Raw genomic sequence first — 18,864 nt, 5'->3', positions numbered from 1 at the left:
GACTTTTATCATGTTGGGCGATGTCCTTATCAGCAGCTGAGAATCGCGTGGTGTTATTTCCTCGATCACTGAAAACATAAAAAAGAAGAAGAAGATTCCCGAGTATAACAGAAGTTTGTCTCCTCCTTTCTCATATTTGTGATTGAAGTCTCTATACAGCTTTGTAGGCTGTCATCATGCTCGTTCTAATCTTCAAGGATGAGTAAAGCAATTTTTCACGTCCCATTTATTCTTAATTCCTTATCCCGTACGTTCAATTCCTGATTCTTTGACTGTAGCGCAATCAAAGTTTTCAACACTCTTAATTTATAGACCAACTTAATAAGAAACTAACAACGATAGCTAGAAGTGGCCACTCAAAGCAGTAGGAGGGAAAAAAAAAAAAACTATACCATCTCATACGATCAAAGCAGTAGAAGGCCAGCAATAACGTCGCTACTCCTGAATCAAGTGATGGCCATGAACTCCTCCTCCCTGCCGAAACTCTCTTAGCAGAGCCATCTCATACGATCAAGAATTGGTTGGCCTCAGTCACAGGAAAGAGCAGCAAAGCTCCAGACCCAACCGGCGAGCGACAGAAGAAGTTAGAAAAAGTCCCTGAGCTCCTCCGCAACAACAAGGAGAAAGGCAAACCCTTCGACCCGGTCATCGTCGCCATCGGCCCTTACCACCACTTCGACGAGCATCTCGCCGGCATGGAGGACCACAAGAAGGCCGCTACGTACGATTTCACGGGGGGCCAAATGGACGTGTTCTGTCACAAGGTCGCCGGCGTAGCCCAAGAAGCGAAGAGGATGTACCTCGACGTACCTCCTGTGATGAATGAAAGTGATTTTACCCTTATGTTACTTTTCGATGGCTGTTTCGTGCTTCACTTCATTGATATGCTCGTGACGGGCCGGTCGTATTGGCTAAGGATGAGCACGCACTTGCATGGATTTATCCTGCGGGATATGTTCTTGCTCGAGAACCAAATCCCTTATATTGTATTAGATGCACTGATGAGCGTAAGGAAAGTTGATATTGACAAGTTCCTCGATCAGATCGTGGAGATTGAAGCAAAAGGCAATGGCGCCGGCGGTAACGACAGCAGAAACGTCGGCGGTAACGGCAGCAGTGACGTCGCCAGCGGCCCCCAAGGACTTGCTCACCTCCTCGCGCACCTGCGGGAGAAGCATTTGGGACAGAAAAACGACAATGATGGTCGTCTCGGTTTGGTGGAGGACAACTCGTGGCTGTCGTTCCGATCGGCCAAGGAGCTCAGCGCAGCCGGAATCAAGCTATGCCAGAGCGGCAGCCATCACATGAGGGATGTGAGGTTTGTCATCTTAGTGACGTTATGCGTGTTTTTTATATGATATTTATGATCATTGAAATATATTTAATAGGTTCAAGAAGTACATATTTATAACTCTCTCTATATATATCTCGAGAATTAAATTAAGCTTCGAGCCGCACTACTTGTGGGGGAAGCTGATGCTCCCGAGGATGGTCGTCGACGACCTGACGCGGTCGCGGCTACTGAACATGGTCGCCTTTGAAATGTGCCTCGGCGCGGCGTCGGAATACGGCATCACGTCCTTCGTGTGGCTGCTCGACTGCCTCATCGACCACGCCGACGACGTGAAGGAGCTGCGCAAGAAGGGGATCCTCCTCAACGCCCTCGGCAGCGATGAGCAGGTTGCCGACCTCTTCAACGAGATCGCCACCGACCTCACGCTGGACCAGCAGCCTTACAACGAAGTCCTGAAGAAGATCGCCTCGCACTGCGGGTCCAAGACTAAGGTGTTCATCTACCAGCTGAAAGACACTCATTTCAGCAGTCCATGGACTACCATTTCCTTCGTTGCTGCAGTTGTCCTTCTAGTTCTCACTGTAGTCCAGACAATTTTCACAATCCGTCCAGCAAAATAAACAAAAATCAACACCAATAACTGCATGAGATCGACTCCAATAACGTAGCATTGATTTGGTGCTGCTAGCTAAGTGAGTGAGAACTAAATATACACGGTCTTGTTGTTCAGTTAATAAAATCAATTGTTCATACTTGAACACATTACAAACGCATGCATGCTTTTTCTATCATCATTAACAACTACCAAAGGAAGTTAGTTACAGTTGTATACCATGTCAAACAAACTAGAAGAGTTGAAGCTAAATATGTTGGTCTGTTTAATTGGTGACTGACTACTGGCTGAGAGGAACGCATTCCAGCTCGATTTCCAATTCACCACGTTCAACGTTCTGAAGTCTCAGAGTGATCTCCTGCTTTACCTTGCCATCGACGAGCGAAATGATGCTATCCTTAACCAGGGTGTTGTCATCGTTGGCCTTCCATTTCCCTAGCTGCATCGAGTCGGAGATGGAACTAATGCGCACAATACCCAAAATTAGTTTAAAATATTTTAAATCTTTTATTAAAACTATGTTAAAGGCGCGAAGATGTGCCGAATGGCACAGCCATCTTTAGTCATATGTTGCATTTTCTGAAAGAAAGCATTATCAACAGCTCATGATAATGACAAGGTTTTCCAATTCTACCGTATTTCTCCCTCTATTTCAATGCTGAAATACTATGTAGCACACGGTTTTTGTAAAATAAATTCAACATGTTTATCGCCCGATTTGCTCTTTCTAGATCTACAAGCTTCAAGTTTATGCACTTTGTTAACAGTCAACATATCTCTACACCAATCATGCTATCTTCATGAATATAAATTCCAACGGTCTATTAACAAGCATAGATACTACCTTATCATTTAATAAGGTAGAGTGTTTCACTTGGTGTGATGGTAAATGTTTCAACGTTTCAATACAAAACAGCTGCTCTCTCTATGCAGGGGTTAGATGTGAAAAGTATGGATTAGTTTTGATAGTCGAAGTTGCTGCTATGCGGGAGGCTTTGCTGTTTTTGAAGAATAAAAATTTCACCAATATTTGTTTGGAGTCTGACTCTCTCGTCCTTATCAACATCATCAAGGGCATCTCTCTGGCCTCATGGTCGATGGAATCTATTACTGATGATATTCTACTATTAACTAGCAATTATTATAATTGTGAAGTTAAGCACATCTTTTGTGAGGCCAATTCCGCTGCTGATTGGCTCGCCAACTTGGGTAGATCTTTAGGTTATGGTTGTACTTGGGATGATGATTTTCCCAATAATTTTTTATCTATTTTAGTCTCCGATTCTAACGGAGCTTTTTGTAACCATGGCTAATCTATAAAAAATATTTATAGTTTTCCTTTTAAACAAAAAAGACTTGTGAAAACAACCTCCTCCTTTATAAGGTAAGGTTGCATACATCTTCTCTCCACAAATGCTGCATCCTCGGGGACCTCATGCTTTTGCCACGGCAACCAGCTGAAACATGCATTAATCATTTGGGAGAGATGTCCTGAAAAAGTAGGTTAATTAAATGTTTCATTTAATAAGCAAGAGTGATTCACTTGAGGTGCCAGTAAAAGCTAGGCCTTTGCATCCAAGAGGTCAGGTTTCAAGTTATGGAAATAACCTCATCGGTAATAACTAATAAGATAAGGCTGCATACATCATCTCCCTATATACTGCATCCTGGGGAGCCTCTGCTCTTCTTCAATGCTTTTTTAGGTATCATTTATAAGTTGAAAAAATTGAAGCAAATGAGATCATCTATTGCCGGAGATACATGATATAGGTCAATCTTGAAAGGTGAACTTTGAGTTCGCATCAGATTTAATGATGAAGAGAAACAGATTATCCAGTAATCACAGGATAGACAGCGGGGAAACTTTTGCGACTTAATTGCTAGAAATGGAAGTGTCTTTGAAATGATAGTTGGATTACCCTAGATTGGGTTGAAGGAGAAGAGAGAGAAGAGAAGAGAGGAGAGAAGAAGAGTGGTGAGAAATATGTGAAATATGTATAAGAACAACATAATGAGTAGATCGAGGAGCCTACATGAACTGAGTGACAAGACCAACTGCATAAGAGATATCAAGAAAACAGCGACAGCTGCGACTACCGTTGTTGCTGCTGCGGCGGCGGTGGCTGTGGCTGCTGTAGTTGCTGCTGCAGTTGCAGGAACTCACGAGGAAGAATGGATGTGATGTTGCTGCTGAAAACAGGGGCAGCTGCAAGCTGCCGTTGTTGCTGCTGCTGCGGTGGCTGCGACTACTGCTGCGATGGCTACGGCTGCTGCTGTGGGGGCTTCGGCTGCTGCTGCAGAGGCTGTGGTGATGGACGCTGCGGCAATGGCTGTTGTAGCATCAGCGAGCTCGAGGAGTGAGGCGGTAGCTCCCAAGCTCAACGATGGTGAAAAAACGATCCAAGAGAGAGATGACTATTAGAGAGTGAGAGCTAGAGATCGGAACGCTCTGATACCATGAAACGATAGTTGGATTACTCTAGATTGGGTTGAAAGAGAAGAGGGAGGAGAAGAGAAGAGAGGAGAGAAGAAGAGTGGTGAGAAATATTTTGTATTTTCACATGTGATCAAAGAGGGGTTGACCCCTATTTATACAAAGTTACTATGAAATAAGATAATTAGATAATATTTAAATTTAATAACTCTAATAGTCTTAATTCTTAAATGAATGTTTAGTAAAATAAGAAAGTCTAAGTGGGAGTGGAGAAGAAAAAGAACAACTTTCGTACCGCGTGTATCTAACTAGAAGTTGGATCAACTTTTATTTGGTACTAAAGCCTAAATCTTAATAAGAAATTTGTGATATACGTTTAGTTCTCAACAAACTGAGAGCATGTAACAAGGTGCTTTAGATTTAAATGCTTCATTTCAGTTGAGCATTAAACCTCTTCAATCTTCTCAGTTAGTATGTTTTACATTTCTCCTTTATTTGAAGCAGGAATACAAAAGTATACTCAAACTTAGGATTCTACAGATTGGTTATCACAGGCAGCATCCTGACCTGCTGGTTCGAGGAATTCCTTTATGCACATAGCACGAGGCCCGAGGGTGTTCTGTTGATCACTCCTTCTCGAAGTACTATCCTTTCACATATCAATCTTATCAGATAATCTATGATGGTCAAAACATTGAAGAACTGTTGGTAAGCAGTTTAGCTACACAATATGGTAGAAAATACTCATTTCTTGTGGAAACTCCATTGGATGCTCCACCTACAGCATCTTTTTATGATATTATGGATTACTCCTTACTATTTACAAGGTAGCTCTATCTTTTTTAGTTTTCGCTAAAATATGCACTGATCTGTAGTTTGTGTACCTTACAAAGTTCCTTACACTATGTGGTGGCATCAGTAATGTAGCTCCTGAAATCTTGAATGACCAGTCTTCCATTGTTCAGCATTAGTTGGCTCTGTTTATAGGATTTTTAGGACTGTATTTGAGAATAAGTTATTGAAGCATATTGAATGATGCATGTTTTAATGTATGCACATTCTGGTGTTCTAAATCATGCATGTCGATCAATGTCAATCAACAAGTAAAGTGTGTGTATATATATATATATATATTGGATCCTTGGTAAGTCAGTAACATAGATAGGATATGATGCCTAAAGTAGGCGCATTAGTCTATGACCATTCTCTAGTGTGATCATGCAATATATCCATAATACTTATGGAGCATGCATTTCTGTTAACTATCTCTGCTACTAGATTTGTAATACTATTTTATATTAACCTCAGGTTCCTCCGAGGGTGTATGTATTTCTATGATCATCTCTTTTTGCGATGCACTTTTTAGTTGCACCTCATCATTCTGAACTAATTTTTCTCTCTATTGAAACTGAAGAATCATTGGTACAATTTATGTTCCCGCAGAGGAATCGTCTTAGTATGCTATGTTTCCACAGAGAAATCTCCTTAATAGCATACTAATTGTTTGCTTGTGATTATTCATATCTGAAGTTGAAAAGGATAATTTCTAGGGATAATTACACCTGACCATTGAATTTTTATTTTGTTACAATGTACTCGATAATAATTTATTTTTTGTGGCTCAAAGTGCTTCTTTATGCAGCTAAAAGTGAAGGATAATTCACTTACCTATGCTACTGTTCCTCTCTCCTGATTATACTGCAGACCTGGGTTGAATTCTATCTTGACGGGATATCTTCCAAGTGCAGTTCTCAATGGGTTCATATATTTGATTCCTTACTCAATGCTAGCGATGGCCTCATTGGAAGGTTGTGTCTCCAAGAGCAAAAGAGACATGAAGGCTTGCAGCATAGTATTTTATTTCTTGGTAGGGAATGTGTTCTTTTTGAGCTTACTATCTGGTTCTCTACTTGACCAACTTGGAGAGTCATTCGCTCATCCCAAGGATTTTCCTAGTCGTCTTGCAAGTGCTGGTTCTGCACTATATCATGAAACCTTATAAGAACATACAGATCAAAGAGTATCATCTTTGGACGTTTGTGTGTAAATTTTAAAGATACCGAAAGACAAAAATGTCTCAATACTCTGCTAACCAAGAAGAAGAATCTTTTAATCCTATTGTCTTCTTCTTCTCTTTTTTTCCTTTTGATGCACCTTTGAATCTTATTGTTTGTACATCCATTTTCAAGTTTCATGTTGCGTGCAAGTCAAATTGTCAAGCTAATGTTTAAGCCACAAATAATCGTGAAACACTAATAATTTGCAGGATGTTACATATTAAAGAGTAATTTTTTGTGGATGACTGTATTTCAAGATACCTAAACATAAAATCTAGACACATTACATAAATATAAATTATATTTTAAAATATAATTTATTAATTATATAATTATAAATAAACCTAACAAAGTGGGTTTACTAATAGGATAAAATTGAGTTTTTTTTATATTTAATTTACGACTTTTATCATGTTGTCGATGTACTTACCAGCAGCTGAGGCTCGCGTGTTGTTATTCCCTCGATCAATGAAAAGATAAAAAGGAAAAGAGAAAAAAGAAGAAGATTCCAGAGTACAACAGAAGTTTGCACTTTGTCTCTCCTTTCTCATATTTGTGATTCAGTCTCTTTACTGCTTTGTAGGCTGTCATCATGCTCATTCTAATCTTCAAGGATGAGTAAAGCAATTTTTCACGTCCCATTTATTCTTAATTCCTTATCCCGTACGTTCAATTCCTGATTCTTTGACTGTAGCGCAATCAAAGTTTTCAACACTCTTAATTTATAGACCAACTTAATAAGAAACTAACAACGATAGGTAGAAGGGGCCACTCAAAGCAGTAGGAGGGGAAAAAAAAAAACTATACCAATGGAGGCCAACAAGAACGTCGCTACTCCTGAATCAAGTGATGGCCATGAACTCCTCCTCCCTGCCGAAACTCTCTTAGCAGAGCCATCTCATACGATCAAGAATTGGTTGGCCTCAGTCACAGGAAAGAGCAGCAAAGCTCCAGACCCAACCGGCGAGCGACAGAAGAAGTTACACAAAGTTCCTCAGCTCCTCCGCAACAACAAGGAGAAAGGCAAACCCTTCGACCCGGTCATCGTCGCCATCGGCCCTTACCACCACTTCGACGAGCATCTCGCCGGCATGGAGGACCACAAGAAGGCCGCTACGAACGATTTTGCGGGGGCCCAAATGGACGTGTACTACTGCAAGGTCGCCGACGTAGCCCAAGAAGCGAAGAGAATGTACGTCGACGTACCTCCTGAGATGAGTGAAACTGATTTTACCCTCATGTTATTTTTCGATGGTTGTTTCGTGCTTCACTTCATTGATAAGTTCGTGAAGGGCGAGTCGAAGGATCTACAGATAAGCACCCATTTGCATGGATTTATCCTGCGGGATATGCTCTTGCTCGAGAACCAAATCCCTTATATTGTATTAAATGCACTGATGAGCGAAAAGAAAGTTGATATTGACAAGTTCCTCAATCAGATCGTGGGGATTGAAGCAAAAGGCAATGGCGCCGGCGGTAACGGCAGCAGTGACGTCGCCAGCGACCTCCAAGGACATGCTCACCTCCTCGCGCACCTGCGGGAGAAGCATTTGGGACAGGAAACAGAAAAAGCACTTCTCGATTGGGTGGGGAACAACTCGTGGCTGTCGTTCCGATCGGCCAAGGAGCTCAGCGCAGCCGGAATCAAGCTATGCCAGAGCGGCAGCCAACACATGAGGGATGTGAGGTTTGTCATCTTAATGACGTTATGCGTGTTTGAAATATTTTAAATAGATTCAAGAAGTACATATATTTATAAGCTCAATATATATATATATATATATATATATCTTGAGAATTAAATGAAGGTTCGAGCCGTACTACTTGTGGGGGAAGTTGACGCTCCCGAGGATGGTCGTCGACGACCTGACGCGGTCGCGGCTACTGAACATGGTCGCCTTTGAGATGTGCCCCGGCGCGGCGTCGGACTATGGCATCACGTCCTTCGTGTGGCTGCTCGACTGCCTCATCGACCACGTCGACGACGTGAAGGAGCTGCGCAAGAAGGGGATACTCCTCAACGCCCTCGGCAGCGACGAGCAGGTCGCCGAGCTCTTCAACGAGATCGCCACCGACCTCGCGCCGGACCAGCAGGCGTACAACCATGTCCTGAAGCAGATCGCCTCGCACTGCGGGTGCAAGACCAAGGTCACCATCTACCAGCTGATAGACACTCATTTCAGCAGTCCATGGACTGCCATTTCCTTCGTCGCTGCAGTTGTCCTTCTAGGCCTCACTGTAGTCCAGACAATTTTCACAATCCGTCCAGCAAAATAAATAAAAATCAGCACCAATAACTGCATGAGATCGACTCGGTTAAGGTAGCATTAATTTGGTGCTGCTAGCTAGTGAGTGAGGACTTAATATACACGATCTTGTTGTTCTGTTAATAAAATCAATTGTTCATACTTGAACACATTACAAACGCATGCATGCTTTTTCTATCATCATTGACAACTACCAAAGGAAGTTAGTTACAGTTGTATACCAAGTCAAACAAACTAGAAGAGTTGAAGCTAAATATGTTGGTCTGTTTAATTGGTGACTGACTACTGGCTGAGAGGAACGCATTCCAGCTCGATTTCCAATTCACCACGTTCAACGTTCTGAAGTCTCAGAGTGATCTCCTGCTTTACCTTGCCGTCGACGAGCGAAATGACGCTATCCTTAACCAGGGTGTTGTCGTCGTTGGCCTTCCATTTCCCTAGCTGCATCGAGTCAGAGATGGAAGAATTTTCATAGGCTTTGGCTGCGGAGACCAGTGGCTGGATATCTATTTCAGCCTCCCCCATACGATCGTCCGTCGAGAATGTATCCTTGTCATATACTTGCTGTATGCCAAGAGATGTGCACAAGATACTCAGTTTTACATTATATAGATTATAGAATTAATGCGCACTTCATGGAGGAGGCATTTTGCCATCTTTTAATTTCAGTTACACACCAACTTACCAGTTTCAGTGGTGGGATGGGATCTGGGATTGATAGCATTATCCTTTCATTCCATACAGGATTCAAGTTGCTCTTTATCACCCTAGTTTTCATCGACTACGACAGCAAAAAAGGAGTCAAAATAACTTCAACAGTCTCACAAGAACAAGTTAGAATCAGCATGATCGACTTACTTGGTGTCCCAAGTTCAGAATTACATAAGGATCGCTAGTCATCATATCGCGAACAGCTAAGTTGGTTCCCCTTATGACGTTGACTTTTATTAATCCAACAAATTCTACCATACCCATCTACAAAACAATGTTAATGATAAGATTCAGAATAGCTTGAATATGGGATGTCAGTATGTTGAGCAAATTAAGTTCTTGCCAAGCAAACTCAAAAAGTATAGCAAGTGTTCATTTGTGAACCGCACCTTTTTCTTTATTGCCTTATTCTCTGACTCCTTTTTTCTCCAGCTATTTCGAAAAGCCTGACCTAGACCATGACGGATACCAGTCTGCTGTTTCTCATAGTTCTTATTGCTGGACCCATTGTTCTGTGTGCTATAATTGCCAGGTAGTATACATGCAATCTGTCCATCATTCACAAATTGTTGGAGCTCATACTTTCTCCTGAATATCAAAGAAAAAGAATTTAACAGTTTGGATATTGCAAAAATCTTAGACACAATTACGGTAAAAAGATTGCTTTAATGTACCTAATAAAATCAGATCGTTCCTCTGTTGAACAGTCCGGTCTCGGCTTTTTATAAGTTTCAGGCAAAAATGCCTCATATCTCATGTTCACAGCATCATTACCACCCCTGTCAGCCAAAGAATTGACCTGTTCATCTGTCCACTCATCTAGCTTCACCGATAGTACCTGCAGGAGAAGCCAGTGGACCAGATAGGCAACCAGAGTAATTGATGCAAAAGCAATCAAGCTAACCTTATATGTTAATGTTCTATGATTCCATCTACTTCTAATATAACCAAAAAAAAATCTACAGATATTGGTAACCCATATTATATCTTCTCATCAGTTCCATACTTCCATCTACTCTATTGCTTCTAGTTGTCTTAAAAGAGAAATAGACAGATACATCTATTAGGGGTTGGTATGCAGGTAACAGATTGACAAACCTCATCCATGTTAATATGCTTTATATAGTTTTTATTCTAGTAGCAATAGCATGTAAATTATTTTTTGATACAGTAATTCTCTTCTCATGGTAGGGAGACGATGTTTTCTTATAACTTGATAATCATGCCCCTATCCCTTCTTGAGATGCTTGCTTTACATGTACCATGAAATTTCACTCGCATACCAAAGGGCATTTTCTGGAGGACAAAATCTCCAAATTTTAAAATGCATGATGAATAAATTGATAAAGAAATTTAAACATCAAGATACTTCAACAGTATTCTCTTTTAGTTTTTCAAAGTCAGCTTGTAGGTTCATATGGTCCAGAATGCTCCCCCGCATACAAGGCCAGTAAGGTCCAAAAGTGAACAGAAGCTTACTACATGTGCAATTAGGCCAACCCACAGATGACCACTATCATCTACTTATTAGGGTTATCTATCCCTAATTTGTCTCAGGGTTTTCTTGCCTCACTCTGATGAATACACCTCCCTACTAAGTTGATTAACCGGAGGGGAAACTATCATTCATTATTGATAACAAGGAACTGAAATTGCAGATAGAAAACTATAAGATCTTCGTAACAAAATTGAGCATTTATGGCTTTTGCTCAGAAAAAAGAAAAGAAGGAGAAGATTATAAGATTGTGGAGAAATGGTAAATCGTGAAGTACAGTTAGAATTTAGTCGTACCTTCGATATGTGTACTCCGAGGCTCCTATGAACTCCGGAACATTTGATACAAATAAATACACCAATACTCAATGACCTGAGTATCATGATTTGGTTCCCCTTAGACATAGAAATATTGAATAAATATAGAGCAATAGCATAATGAGGAAGTACAATAATTTATTTCATAAGAGCACAAGAATCAAAATTCCAAAATAACTTCGCGTAAAATTTGAATAGAACAAACAAGTAGATGTAAGTGCTAACTTGCTGATGTGGAATTCTTGTCAAGCTAAAAAAAACCTGTTGATGAGTAATACTAAATCATAAGTACACAATTCACCAAGGATTTTAGCCAGCTTAGTTGTCTAGATAATGTACTGTCCTTGAATAGGCAGCGCCATGGTTCTGATGAGGTTTGTAGTTTTCAATCCCATATTTACCAGGGACAATGGGTGGAAATGCTTCTTTTACTAATGCAACTCTAAGCTCTATTTGTGATGCAAGCTGCCCCCTTTTCTCCCCTTAACTTCTTTGTTTACTTCTTCACCAACACACATGCCCCCGTTTTATATTTTCCCTCCCATCCCTTCTCTTATCACTTTACCCTTAAAAATAAGTGAGAAGTAGAGTACCAAAAAACTGGCAGTATGGGAAGTCTCCATCATCAACAAAGGGTTGTCTCATACTTTCCTCCTTTATATTGAGAAGCTGAAGCATCTCCTTCAAGATATATGTATGCTAAAAGTACATATTCAAGAGATAAACTACTGCATAGTTTCTGAGTGTCCCAATATCTGTGCAACAAGTCAAGCTAATGCAGGTCAATACTGGATGAGTGCATAATAGTATTGAAAAATTATATAGTGGCTTTATAATCATCATTAGACACTTAAAGTTAAATCTTTCAGTCTGGAGATTGACATTACTAGCCAGAGATAGCTTATAGTATATCGGAACATATGAATGAAAGTGTACAACAAATCAAAGAAGGCTCAGTCTTAAGTATCCAGGATTAAATTCTTACACCCATTTTGGATCTGGAGAGCCACAGTCAGCACAAAATTTGTTAGCCGGTTGGCATAACAGACTTTCTAACCTCTTTGATGGATCAGACTGACCTGTAATTTGTAGCCACACATTTCATTATTATCAGGGACTAACATAAAGCATCAACTATAGACTCACTGTAGCATGTATGCATGTATATTTTTATGTTGCAATATCAAGAATTATAGAATGAACGATAGATGTTGACGAATATATGGCATAATTTACCGCAAGAAACAAAAGAGGATCATCTAAAGCTCATTGATAAACTCAATCAGTCACCTCAACCGTCGCCTGAAGTTCAATTAGGTGGATTTAGATAAGAGTCTTCCAAAGATGTGTTAGCTCTACATGTACAATTACTCAAATCGACTAGTTGGCAAAGTGCAATGAAGACTATAGAATAAATCAATAAGGAGTGATTTCCCGATTCAAGTGAAAGGGACACAAGAATGAGATACTTTCTAGGAAGAAGCTACTCATGGAACATTCCTTTTATTGTTCAATAGCTACCCAAGAGAAAGCATTTAAAAGCAATGTTTTCACTAGTCTAATGTACAATGTCCTTAAAACACGTTAGCATTCGTCCACAAACTACATTTGGAAGTCACATTCTATCTTCTTAGATCAAAATTCTCCTTTCTTGCCAAATCCTCAGGTAGAACACCTCATTCCTACCAACAGAGTTTCATGATGTTAACAATGGTAAAACCCATTTCCTAGCAAGATAAACACCCAAATTTCCAAAAATGAACCTTTGAGAACCAAATTATCAACACAGAAATTGTTCAAGAAACGATTGATGGCAACAATACCAACAAAAATCGAACGAGAAAAATGAAGAGAAAAAGAACAAAATTAAAATAAATAAAAAGGAGAACCTCGAAGGTTGCTGGTTTCCTGCTTTTCTCGTTGTGTCGTCATTTGCATAGAATTCCCGGGATCAAACCAGCCGGCTTTTGATAACAACAGTTTCCATTTGCTTTCGCCCTTCCTAGTGAAAAATAGAAAGAAAAATATATAAATAATCCATGCCTTACATTTGGATCAAAGAAAGCATTGACAAAAGAAAACGAAGAATTTGGTGTAGAAAAGAGATAAATAGAACTCGATACCTCATTGGACAGGAAAGAAATGGTTTCAGCCGTGAAGGCGATTATGATCATCCATACATTTTGATCACCAAAATCTACCCAAGAGACGAAGGAGGAAATGATTCATCGTCCTAACGTGTAATTATTTTCTTCTTCGGGTTCTTTTTTTCTTTTGTTAAATTTCAATAAGAGAAAGGAAAAGAACAGAAATCGTTTTGGAGGGGGATTAAGTCAAAGCCTGAGCGCGGGGTGGACGGAGGATGTAGAGTTTGGTCGACCGTTGAATCGGATCGTCTGCGAAACCTGTTTGACGAGTTTTGTACGATCAATTATCTTTTACTGTTTGCCCGCTGAGGATGTTCCACGGATCAAACGAGGTCACGAATTTAACTCCAACTCTAAATAAGCCCGTTGATAATTCGAGTGGCCAAGTTTGGGGTCATTCAAGTAGAGAAACAAGGTTATTTAGTACAAAAAAATATATGATTAAATATATTTTACATGATATGCTTTGATATATTTATTTAATAAAATCAAAATTATTTTAAATCATAAGTTATTTGTATTATAAATGAATAATTCAGTCGACCAGCAGATTATTCATACTATAATTGAGTTATCACGAAAATATATTATTCAAATTATTATATCATAAGCGAATTAATAAGTTGGATACATAAATAAGTTAAATGAATTGAGATAATAAACATAAACACAACCTATTTAATAATTAAGTTAAATAAAATTAATCTATTTATCAATCAATTCAATTATATTAAACTCAAACTCAAACTCAAACCTTTTTTAACCTATTTAAACTCAATTCAATTGCTTACTACTTTTAAGCCGAAGCTCTTAATCGCAAATAATCATTACCTTTCAATGTAATCCTAGTCATCATTGTTATAAATCACTTGTACACTAAACCCAAAATTTCCTGTCTTGAGAACATCCCATTTAACTGTGGATCATCTGATTTCCTCCTTCACAAAAGAAAGAATGATGGATAATAAAATGGAAAATCTATGAGATTATGAGATACAATTACTTGAATGCAATACATCTAACTATCTAGAAAAATGGATGACATACTACAAGCACTAAGTAGACTCACATAAAATCAATCAACTTCATAAATTAGTTAGAACTGATATATCGTCTAATAACCATTATAATAATAAGGATTATTGTAATAAGGAAAGTAGCATTATATTAGCATTAAATAAGCAAACACATAACCGCTACAACTAATGTTCTTAACTCTTTCCAAGCAAAATTGATCAAGAGCTATATGAGAAACACAATCAGCCACCACGTTGAACTTTATTGAAGCATAATTTAATGGAAATTGGTGCAAGAAGCTTTATGAGCAACTAGATTTGTAAGCTTCCCATCCCTGAATCCGGTACTCCCTTGCTACTTTGACAGGATCACTGGCCTTTATGATTCCACGGCCAACTATGATGATATCACTACCTCTATCATTGATAACCTGCAGTTGTTATGGAAGTGAGCTGAGTAAAAATTTAGATGAACAAACAAGTGCTATCAAGTTTTCGACAATTCATAGGGCGAAGAAATCAGAAACTTCACCGGGGGTTCAGGGGGAATCTATAGGGTGACATTTTGGTGCATGCTACATTTTATTATAAAGAGATGTGCAACACAAAGTCACTGGCAAATTTCATAGATCATGAAAGTGCAAGAATATGAAAAGTGGCGGCCAAGTATATGTAGTGGGTAAATGCTGATATGTAAAAATAAATAAAGGATGGAAGGAGTTAGGCACAAATGGTGATGCATCTACTGTATCCTTTTCCAACAAAGGAGGGGGTGACACTTTCCAAAAATAAATGTCAATGATATCAAATGCTCAATCAAAACAAAATGTTTTTCTCTATCCTGATGAATGACAGTGGATGGTTTTTGTAAGACATGAATGTTCTCCTTCTATCAAGGAAAATTGCTAAAAAGTCAAAGCTCCATGAACTTTGATGATTGACCACACATGACAATACTAGGGAAACCTATTAGACCTTATGATAGGGTTCTGATAGCATTAAGATGAAAGAAACAAACTTGAAAGCAATAAGTAAACAAATCCAACAAAACTCACAGAATGAGGAGTGTTATATTGCTGGCCCAAAGAATCTCCTCCAGAAACCATTTGTACTCCTGGAGTTGCATGAATAAATACTGGATTTAATGGCACCTCTTTCCATGATGCTGGATTTACTGATATAAATCCAATTACAAAATCTGAATGTTGCTCAGCTATTTTAACCGCAGCAGATGTATAATCTCCATGAGCAAGGTTACCAGCCGAGCTCATTTCAGCTAGCAAAAGCAATCCCCTCCCTCGAGTTAAACCCTTTAAAAATCAGAGAAAATATGGCAATAAAGGATCAACAACTTCTCAACACAAAGTCAATGATATTAGTTGGTAGGGAGATGAGATTAAGAAACCTTCAATTTCAGACCATCCACAATTCCTGGTCCAGAAATAATATGTGCATTAACAATATCAGCCCAATCCAATATGTGGAATATTCCTCTGAGACAAGAAGCACAACATATAATTATTATGATGAATTATCATAGAAAAGCTAATAGATACCAATATTCGTAAATCAACGCAATAGAAAAGGGTGCATCTCACCCTTCATATTGCATGGTTACGGTATTTCCAATGTCAGCAAACTTGCGGTCTTCAAAAATCAAAAAATTGTGCTTTTCTGCAATCTTCACATAGATAAACAATGAATGAATATCAGTAGAAGAAATCAAAGTTGGTCAGCACAGTACTTGCTGGGCCGGATAATATTGTGCCAAGACATGGTAAGCCAGGGCAGGCTTATAATACAGTACAATGACTGATTGGTTAACAACATACCGAGCGGAGGCGAGGACCAAAATCTGATGAAAAATCAGGTAATATATCCACATGAGTTTTCAATAAACAAATCTCTGGTCCAACCTGCATATCAATTAAGTAGATCAGGCAAATAAAATATTTACCAATAATGAGCCCCTTGTGATCAATTTACTACAAAAAATTTAAGTATCAACAGAATTTACTCCAAACTTGTAGATAGGATGACTTCCACAACTAGTCAAACTACCAAGTCTTACTCCTGGGAAACAGAAATTTAATTCTATCCATAAATAGGATATGCTTACTCAGGTTTCTTAAGCGAAATAGCAACAAAAGACGACTTCTTTTTATCTCTTTGGGAACAATCAGCAATCAATAATCCATCTCTGAGCTACTTTGTCAAAATGCGAAGTTTTGTCAAGATATTCTCTTTTGCAACAACATTCTTACCTTATCAGCGATTTCAAGCAATTCTTTCGCAGTCCCGACATCCGCAGCCAAGCAAAGGTTGCTCTCTTTTGCCTCCATCACCTCAAACAGCCTCTTCCCCATCGGATTCTTGGCCATCGTGGCCCTCTCCGCGTAAGGAATCCTAACCCTACTCGTCACCTTCGCTGCGGCGGGACTGGGAACCGCAACACTCCTATTGGCATCCAAGAACGCTCTCACCTCCCTGGCCTTCTCTTCCCCGACCCTCCCCTTGGCCACCAACACTCTCAAAACCTCCGACAGCGTCACCAGCGCGTGCAACCTTATCCCGTTCTTCGCAAGATTCCCACTCCCCCCCTGCTCCCTATCTATGACGACGACGGCGTCTTCCACGGACAACCCCTCGGCCCTAAGCGGCGCCGCCGTCTCGAGAACGGACGTGCCGCTCGTGACGAGGTCTTCAACAACGAGCACGACCTGCCCGGCTCGAAACGCGCCCTCGATGGCGCGGCCGGTCCCGTAGGACTTGACCTCCTTCCGCCGCATCACCATGGGGACGGACTTGCCGGCGGAGATGACGGAGGCGACGGGGAGCGCAGTGTAGGGCACGCCGCAGACGAGGTCAAAGGAGGAGGAAGCGGTGGCGAGGGTGAATAGGAGGTCGGAGATGCGGGAGAGGAGATCAGGGTAAGAGACGATAAGTCGGAGGTCGATATAGATGGGGGAGGAGATGCCAGATTTGAGGGTAAAGGTGCCGAATTTGATGCACTCGATGTCGTGGAGCTCCAAGACGAGAGACTCAACGGAGGCGGGATCCATGGCCATTAGGGTTTTGGGTTGGGGTTCAAGGAGAAGAGTGGAGGAGGAGGAGGAAGAGGGAGGAGAGTGGAGTGCGTGCGGCGGAGGAAGAGGATAGATGTGGGATGGTATTAATAGGCGACGACGAGGAGTTCTTTTTTTGTTTGGGTTAATAGTGGAGGTGTCTCGGTTTTCGAGGCGCAGACGAGGGGAAGGGACCAGGGCATAGGTGGTGAGCAGGGACAGCATATCGAAAAGTGCGAGATAATATTAACATTACGGAAAACACTTATATCCATTCAAATGTATAAATTAAATTATTCTTTAACATCATCGACTATTATAGTTATTTCGGTAAATAGATAAATATTATTAAGGTTAATTACGCTGACACCTTAAAGTATACCTAATTTTTACATTGATCTCCTAAATTTTTTTAAGTTACAATTTCACCCCTAAATTTTAGAGAAATTTCAATATCGCTCTTCCGTTAGTTTAACGTTAAAAAAATTAGGCGAATCGACTTACGTGCCAATCATGCTAGAGTTCATCAACTGTGAAATGACCTAGATGCCTCGTTAGAGGGAAGAGAACTAAATTTCATTTTGGTCCAACAGCAATGGACCATTTTACCCTTCCACCTTTCTTGGTCGACGTCTTGTGCTCCACAAACATTCTACTCAGTAGCTTATCGAATCTCTTATGCAACCCTCGCATCCTCCTCCCCAGCCCCTACAGATCCATCCACGCCACCACCGACAAGTAGTCTCCGACATTGACGAGCTTGGCTACAGTCATCAACTCCACCACCATCTTCTTAAACTCACTCAACTCTGACGTTGATGAACCCCCACACCACTGCCAATAAGTAGTCTCCAACATTGACGAGCCTGCACCTCGAACACCCGTCGCTTTAGTATAACTTGCCCTATCATGTTGGCCATTGCATAGAACAACATCTCCCTAAGCTCCATCTTGGAGCTTGCTCTACTCAATTTTAATAGAGATTGTAACATGAGTCCCAACTTAGCTCGCCATGCGCTGATCCAGCCCTTGAGCATCTTTGGACTGAGCATCCCTAAGCTGCAAGGTTTAGATAAGAGGCTCCACCATGGGCCGTAGTTGATAAAGAGTATGTCCTCCTCGCGGAAGACGAGGAGGGTTGGGGCACTGCCAACTGAGCGGTTGGAGAAGTTAAGGTCGAGAGTTTTAAGGAAAGTCTAGCTGACAGGCGGGGTGGAAGCTGCTACTACTCTTTTTTGTCCTAGTTTTAGATACATGAATGGACTGTACTACTTGGCTAAGCGCGACGAGATGACGTGCGACGTATGGCCAAGCAGCGGTATCGCGCCTATGATAGGAAGCCACGTGGGCCGAGTGGCAGAGGGCAGCGCGCGGAAGGAAGGAGATGGTGCATGAGGTGGTGGAGGAAGTAGATGATGATGGCATAGAGGAGCACTTCTCGTAGAATA

At 40.5% G+C, this 18,864-nt stretch overlaps 3 protein-coding genes across 3 annotated transcripts; 1 reads left to right on the top strand and 2 right to left on the bottom strand.

Annotated features, from left to right (window-relative positions):
- Positions 1 to 20: 20 nt before the first annotated feature.
- On the top strand, positions 21 to 8,860 carry LOC140781982 (uncharacterized). The gene is made up of 9 exons (XM_073128296.1): positions 21 to 50; positions 417 to 1,318; positions 1,446 to 1,905; positions 4,108 to 4,272; positions 4,846 to 4,914; positions 5,014 to 5,168; positions 6,046 to 6,193; positions 7,157 to 8,085; positions 8,207 to 8,860. Exons 1-9 carry the CDS (start codon positions 21 to 23, stop codon positions 8,673 to 8,675), a joined length of 3,327 nt encoding a protein of 1,108 aa, XP_072984397.1. The 3' UTR covers positions 8,676 to 8,860.
- On the bottom strand, positions 8,831 to 13,387 carry LOC140782258 (probable ADP-ribosylation factor GTPase-activating protein AGD11). The gene is made up of 8 exons (XM_073128735.1): positions 13,078 to 13,387; positions 12,174 to 12,267; positions 11,168 to 11,243; positions 10,051 to 10,214; positions 9,766 to 9,964; positions 9,524 to 9,640; positions 9,351 to 9,446; positions 8,831 to 9,229 (listed from the first exon to the last, which is right to left on the bottom strand). The coding sequence occupies exons 1-8, from the start codon at positions 13,124 to 13,126 to the stop codon at positions 8,948 to 8,950; spliced, it is 1,077 nt and encodes a 358-aa protein (XP_072984836.1). The 5' UTR covers positions 13,127 to 13,387; the 3' UTR covers positions 8,831 to 8,947.
- Positions 13,388 to 14,400: 1,013 nt separating this feature from the next.
- LOC140782446 (uridine 5'-monophosphate synthase) lies at positions 14,401 to 17,652 on the bottom strand. Its single transcript, XM_073129002.1, has 6 exons — positions 16,616 to 17,652; positions 16,184 to 16,267; positions 15,950 to 16,032; positions 15,757 to 15,844; positions 15,407 to 15,661; positions 14,401 to 14,782 (listed from the first exon to the last, which is right to left on the bottom strand). The coding sequence occupies exons 1-6, from the start codon at positions 17,639 to 17,641 to the stop codon at positions 14,654 to 14,656; spliced, it is 1,665 nt and encodes a 554-aa protein (XP_072985103.1). The 5' UTR covers positions 17,642 to 17,652; the 3' UTR covers positions 14,401 to 14,653.
- Positions 17,653 to 18,864: the final 1,212 nt, after the last annotated feature.

The sequence above is a fragment of the Typha latifolia genome, chromosome 2, assembly GCF_019914945.1.
Source record: "Typha latifolia isolate L0001 chromosome 2, TyphaL0001v2, whole genome shotgun sequence".
Lineage (NCBI taxonomy): Eukaryota > Viridiplantae > Streptophyta > Magnoliopsida > Poales > Typhaceae > Typha > Typha latifolia.
Note: the sequence above shows the minus strand (reverse complement) of the source record. Positions and strands in the feature narration are given on the sequence as shown.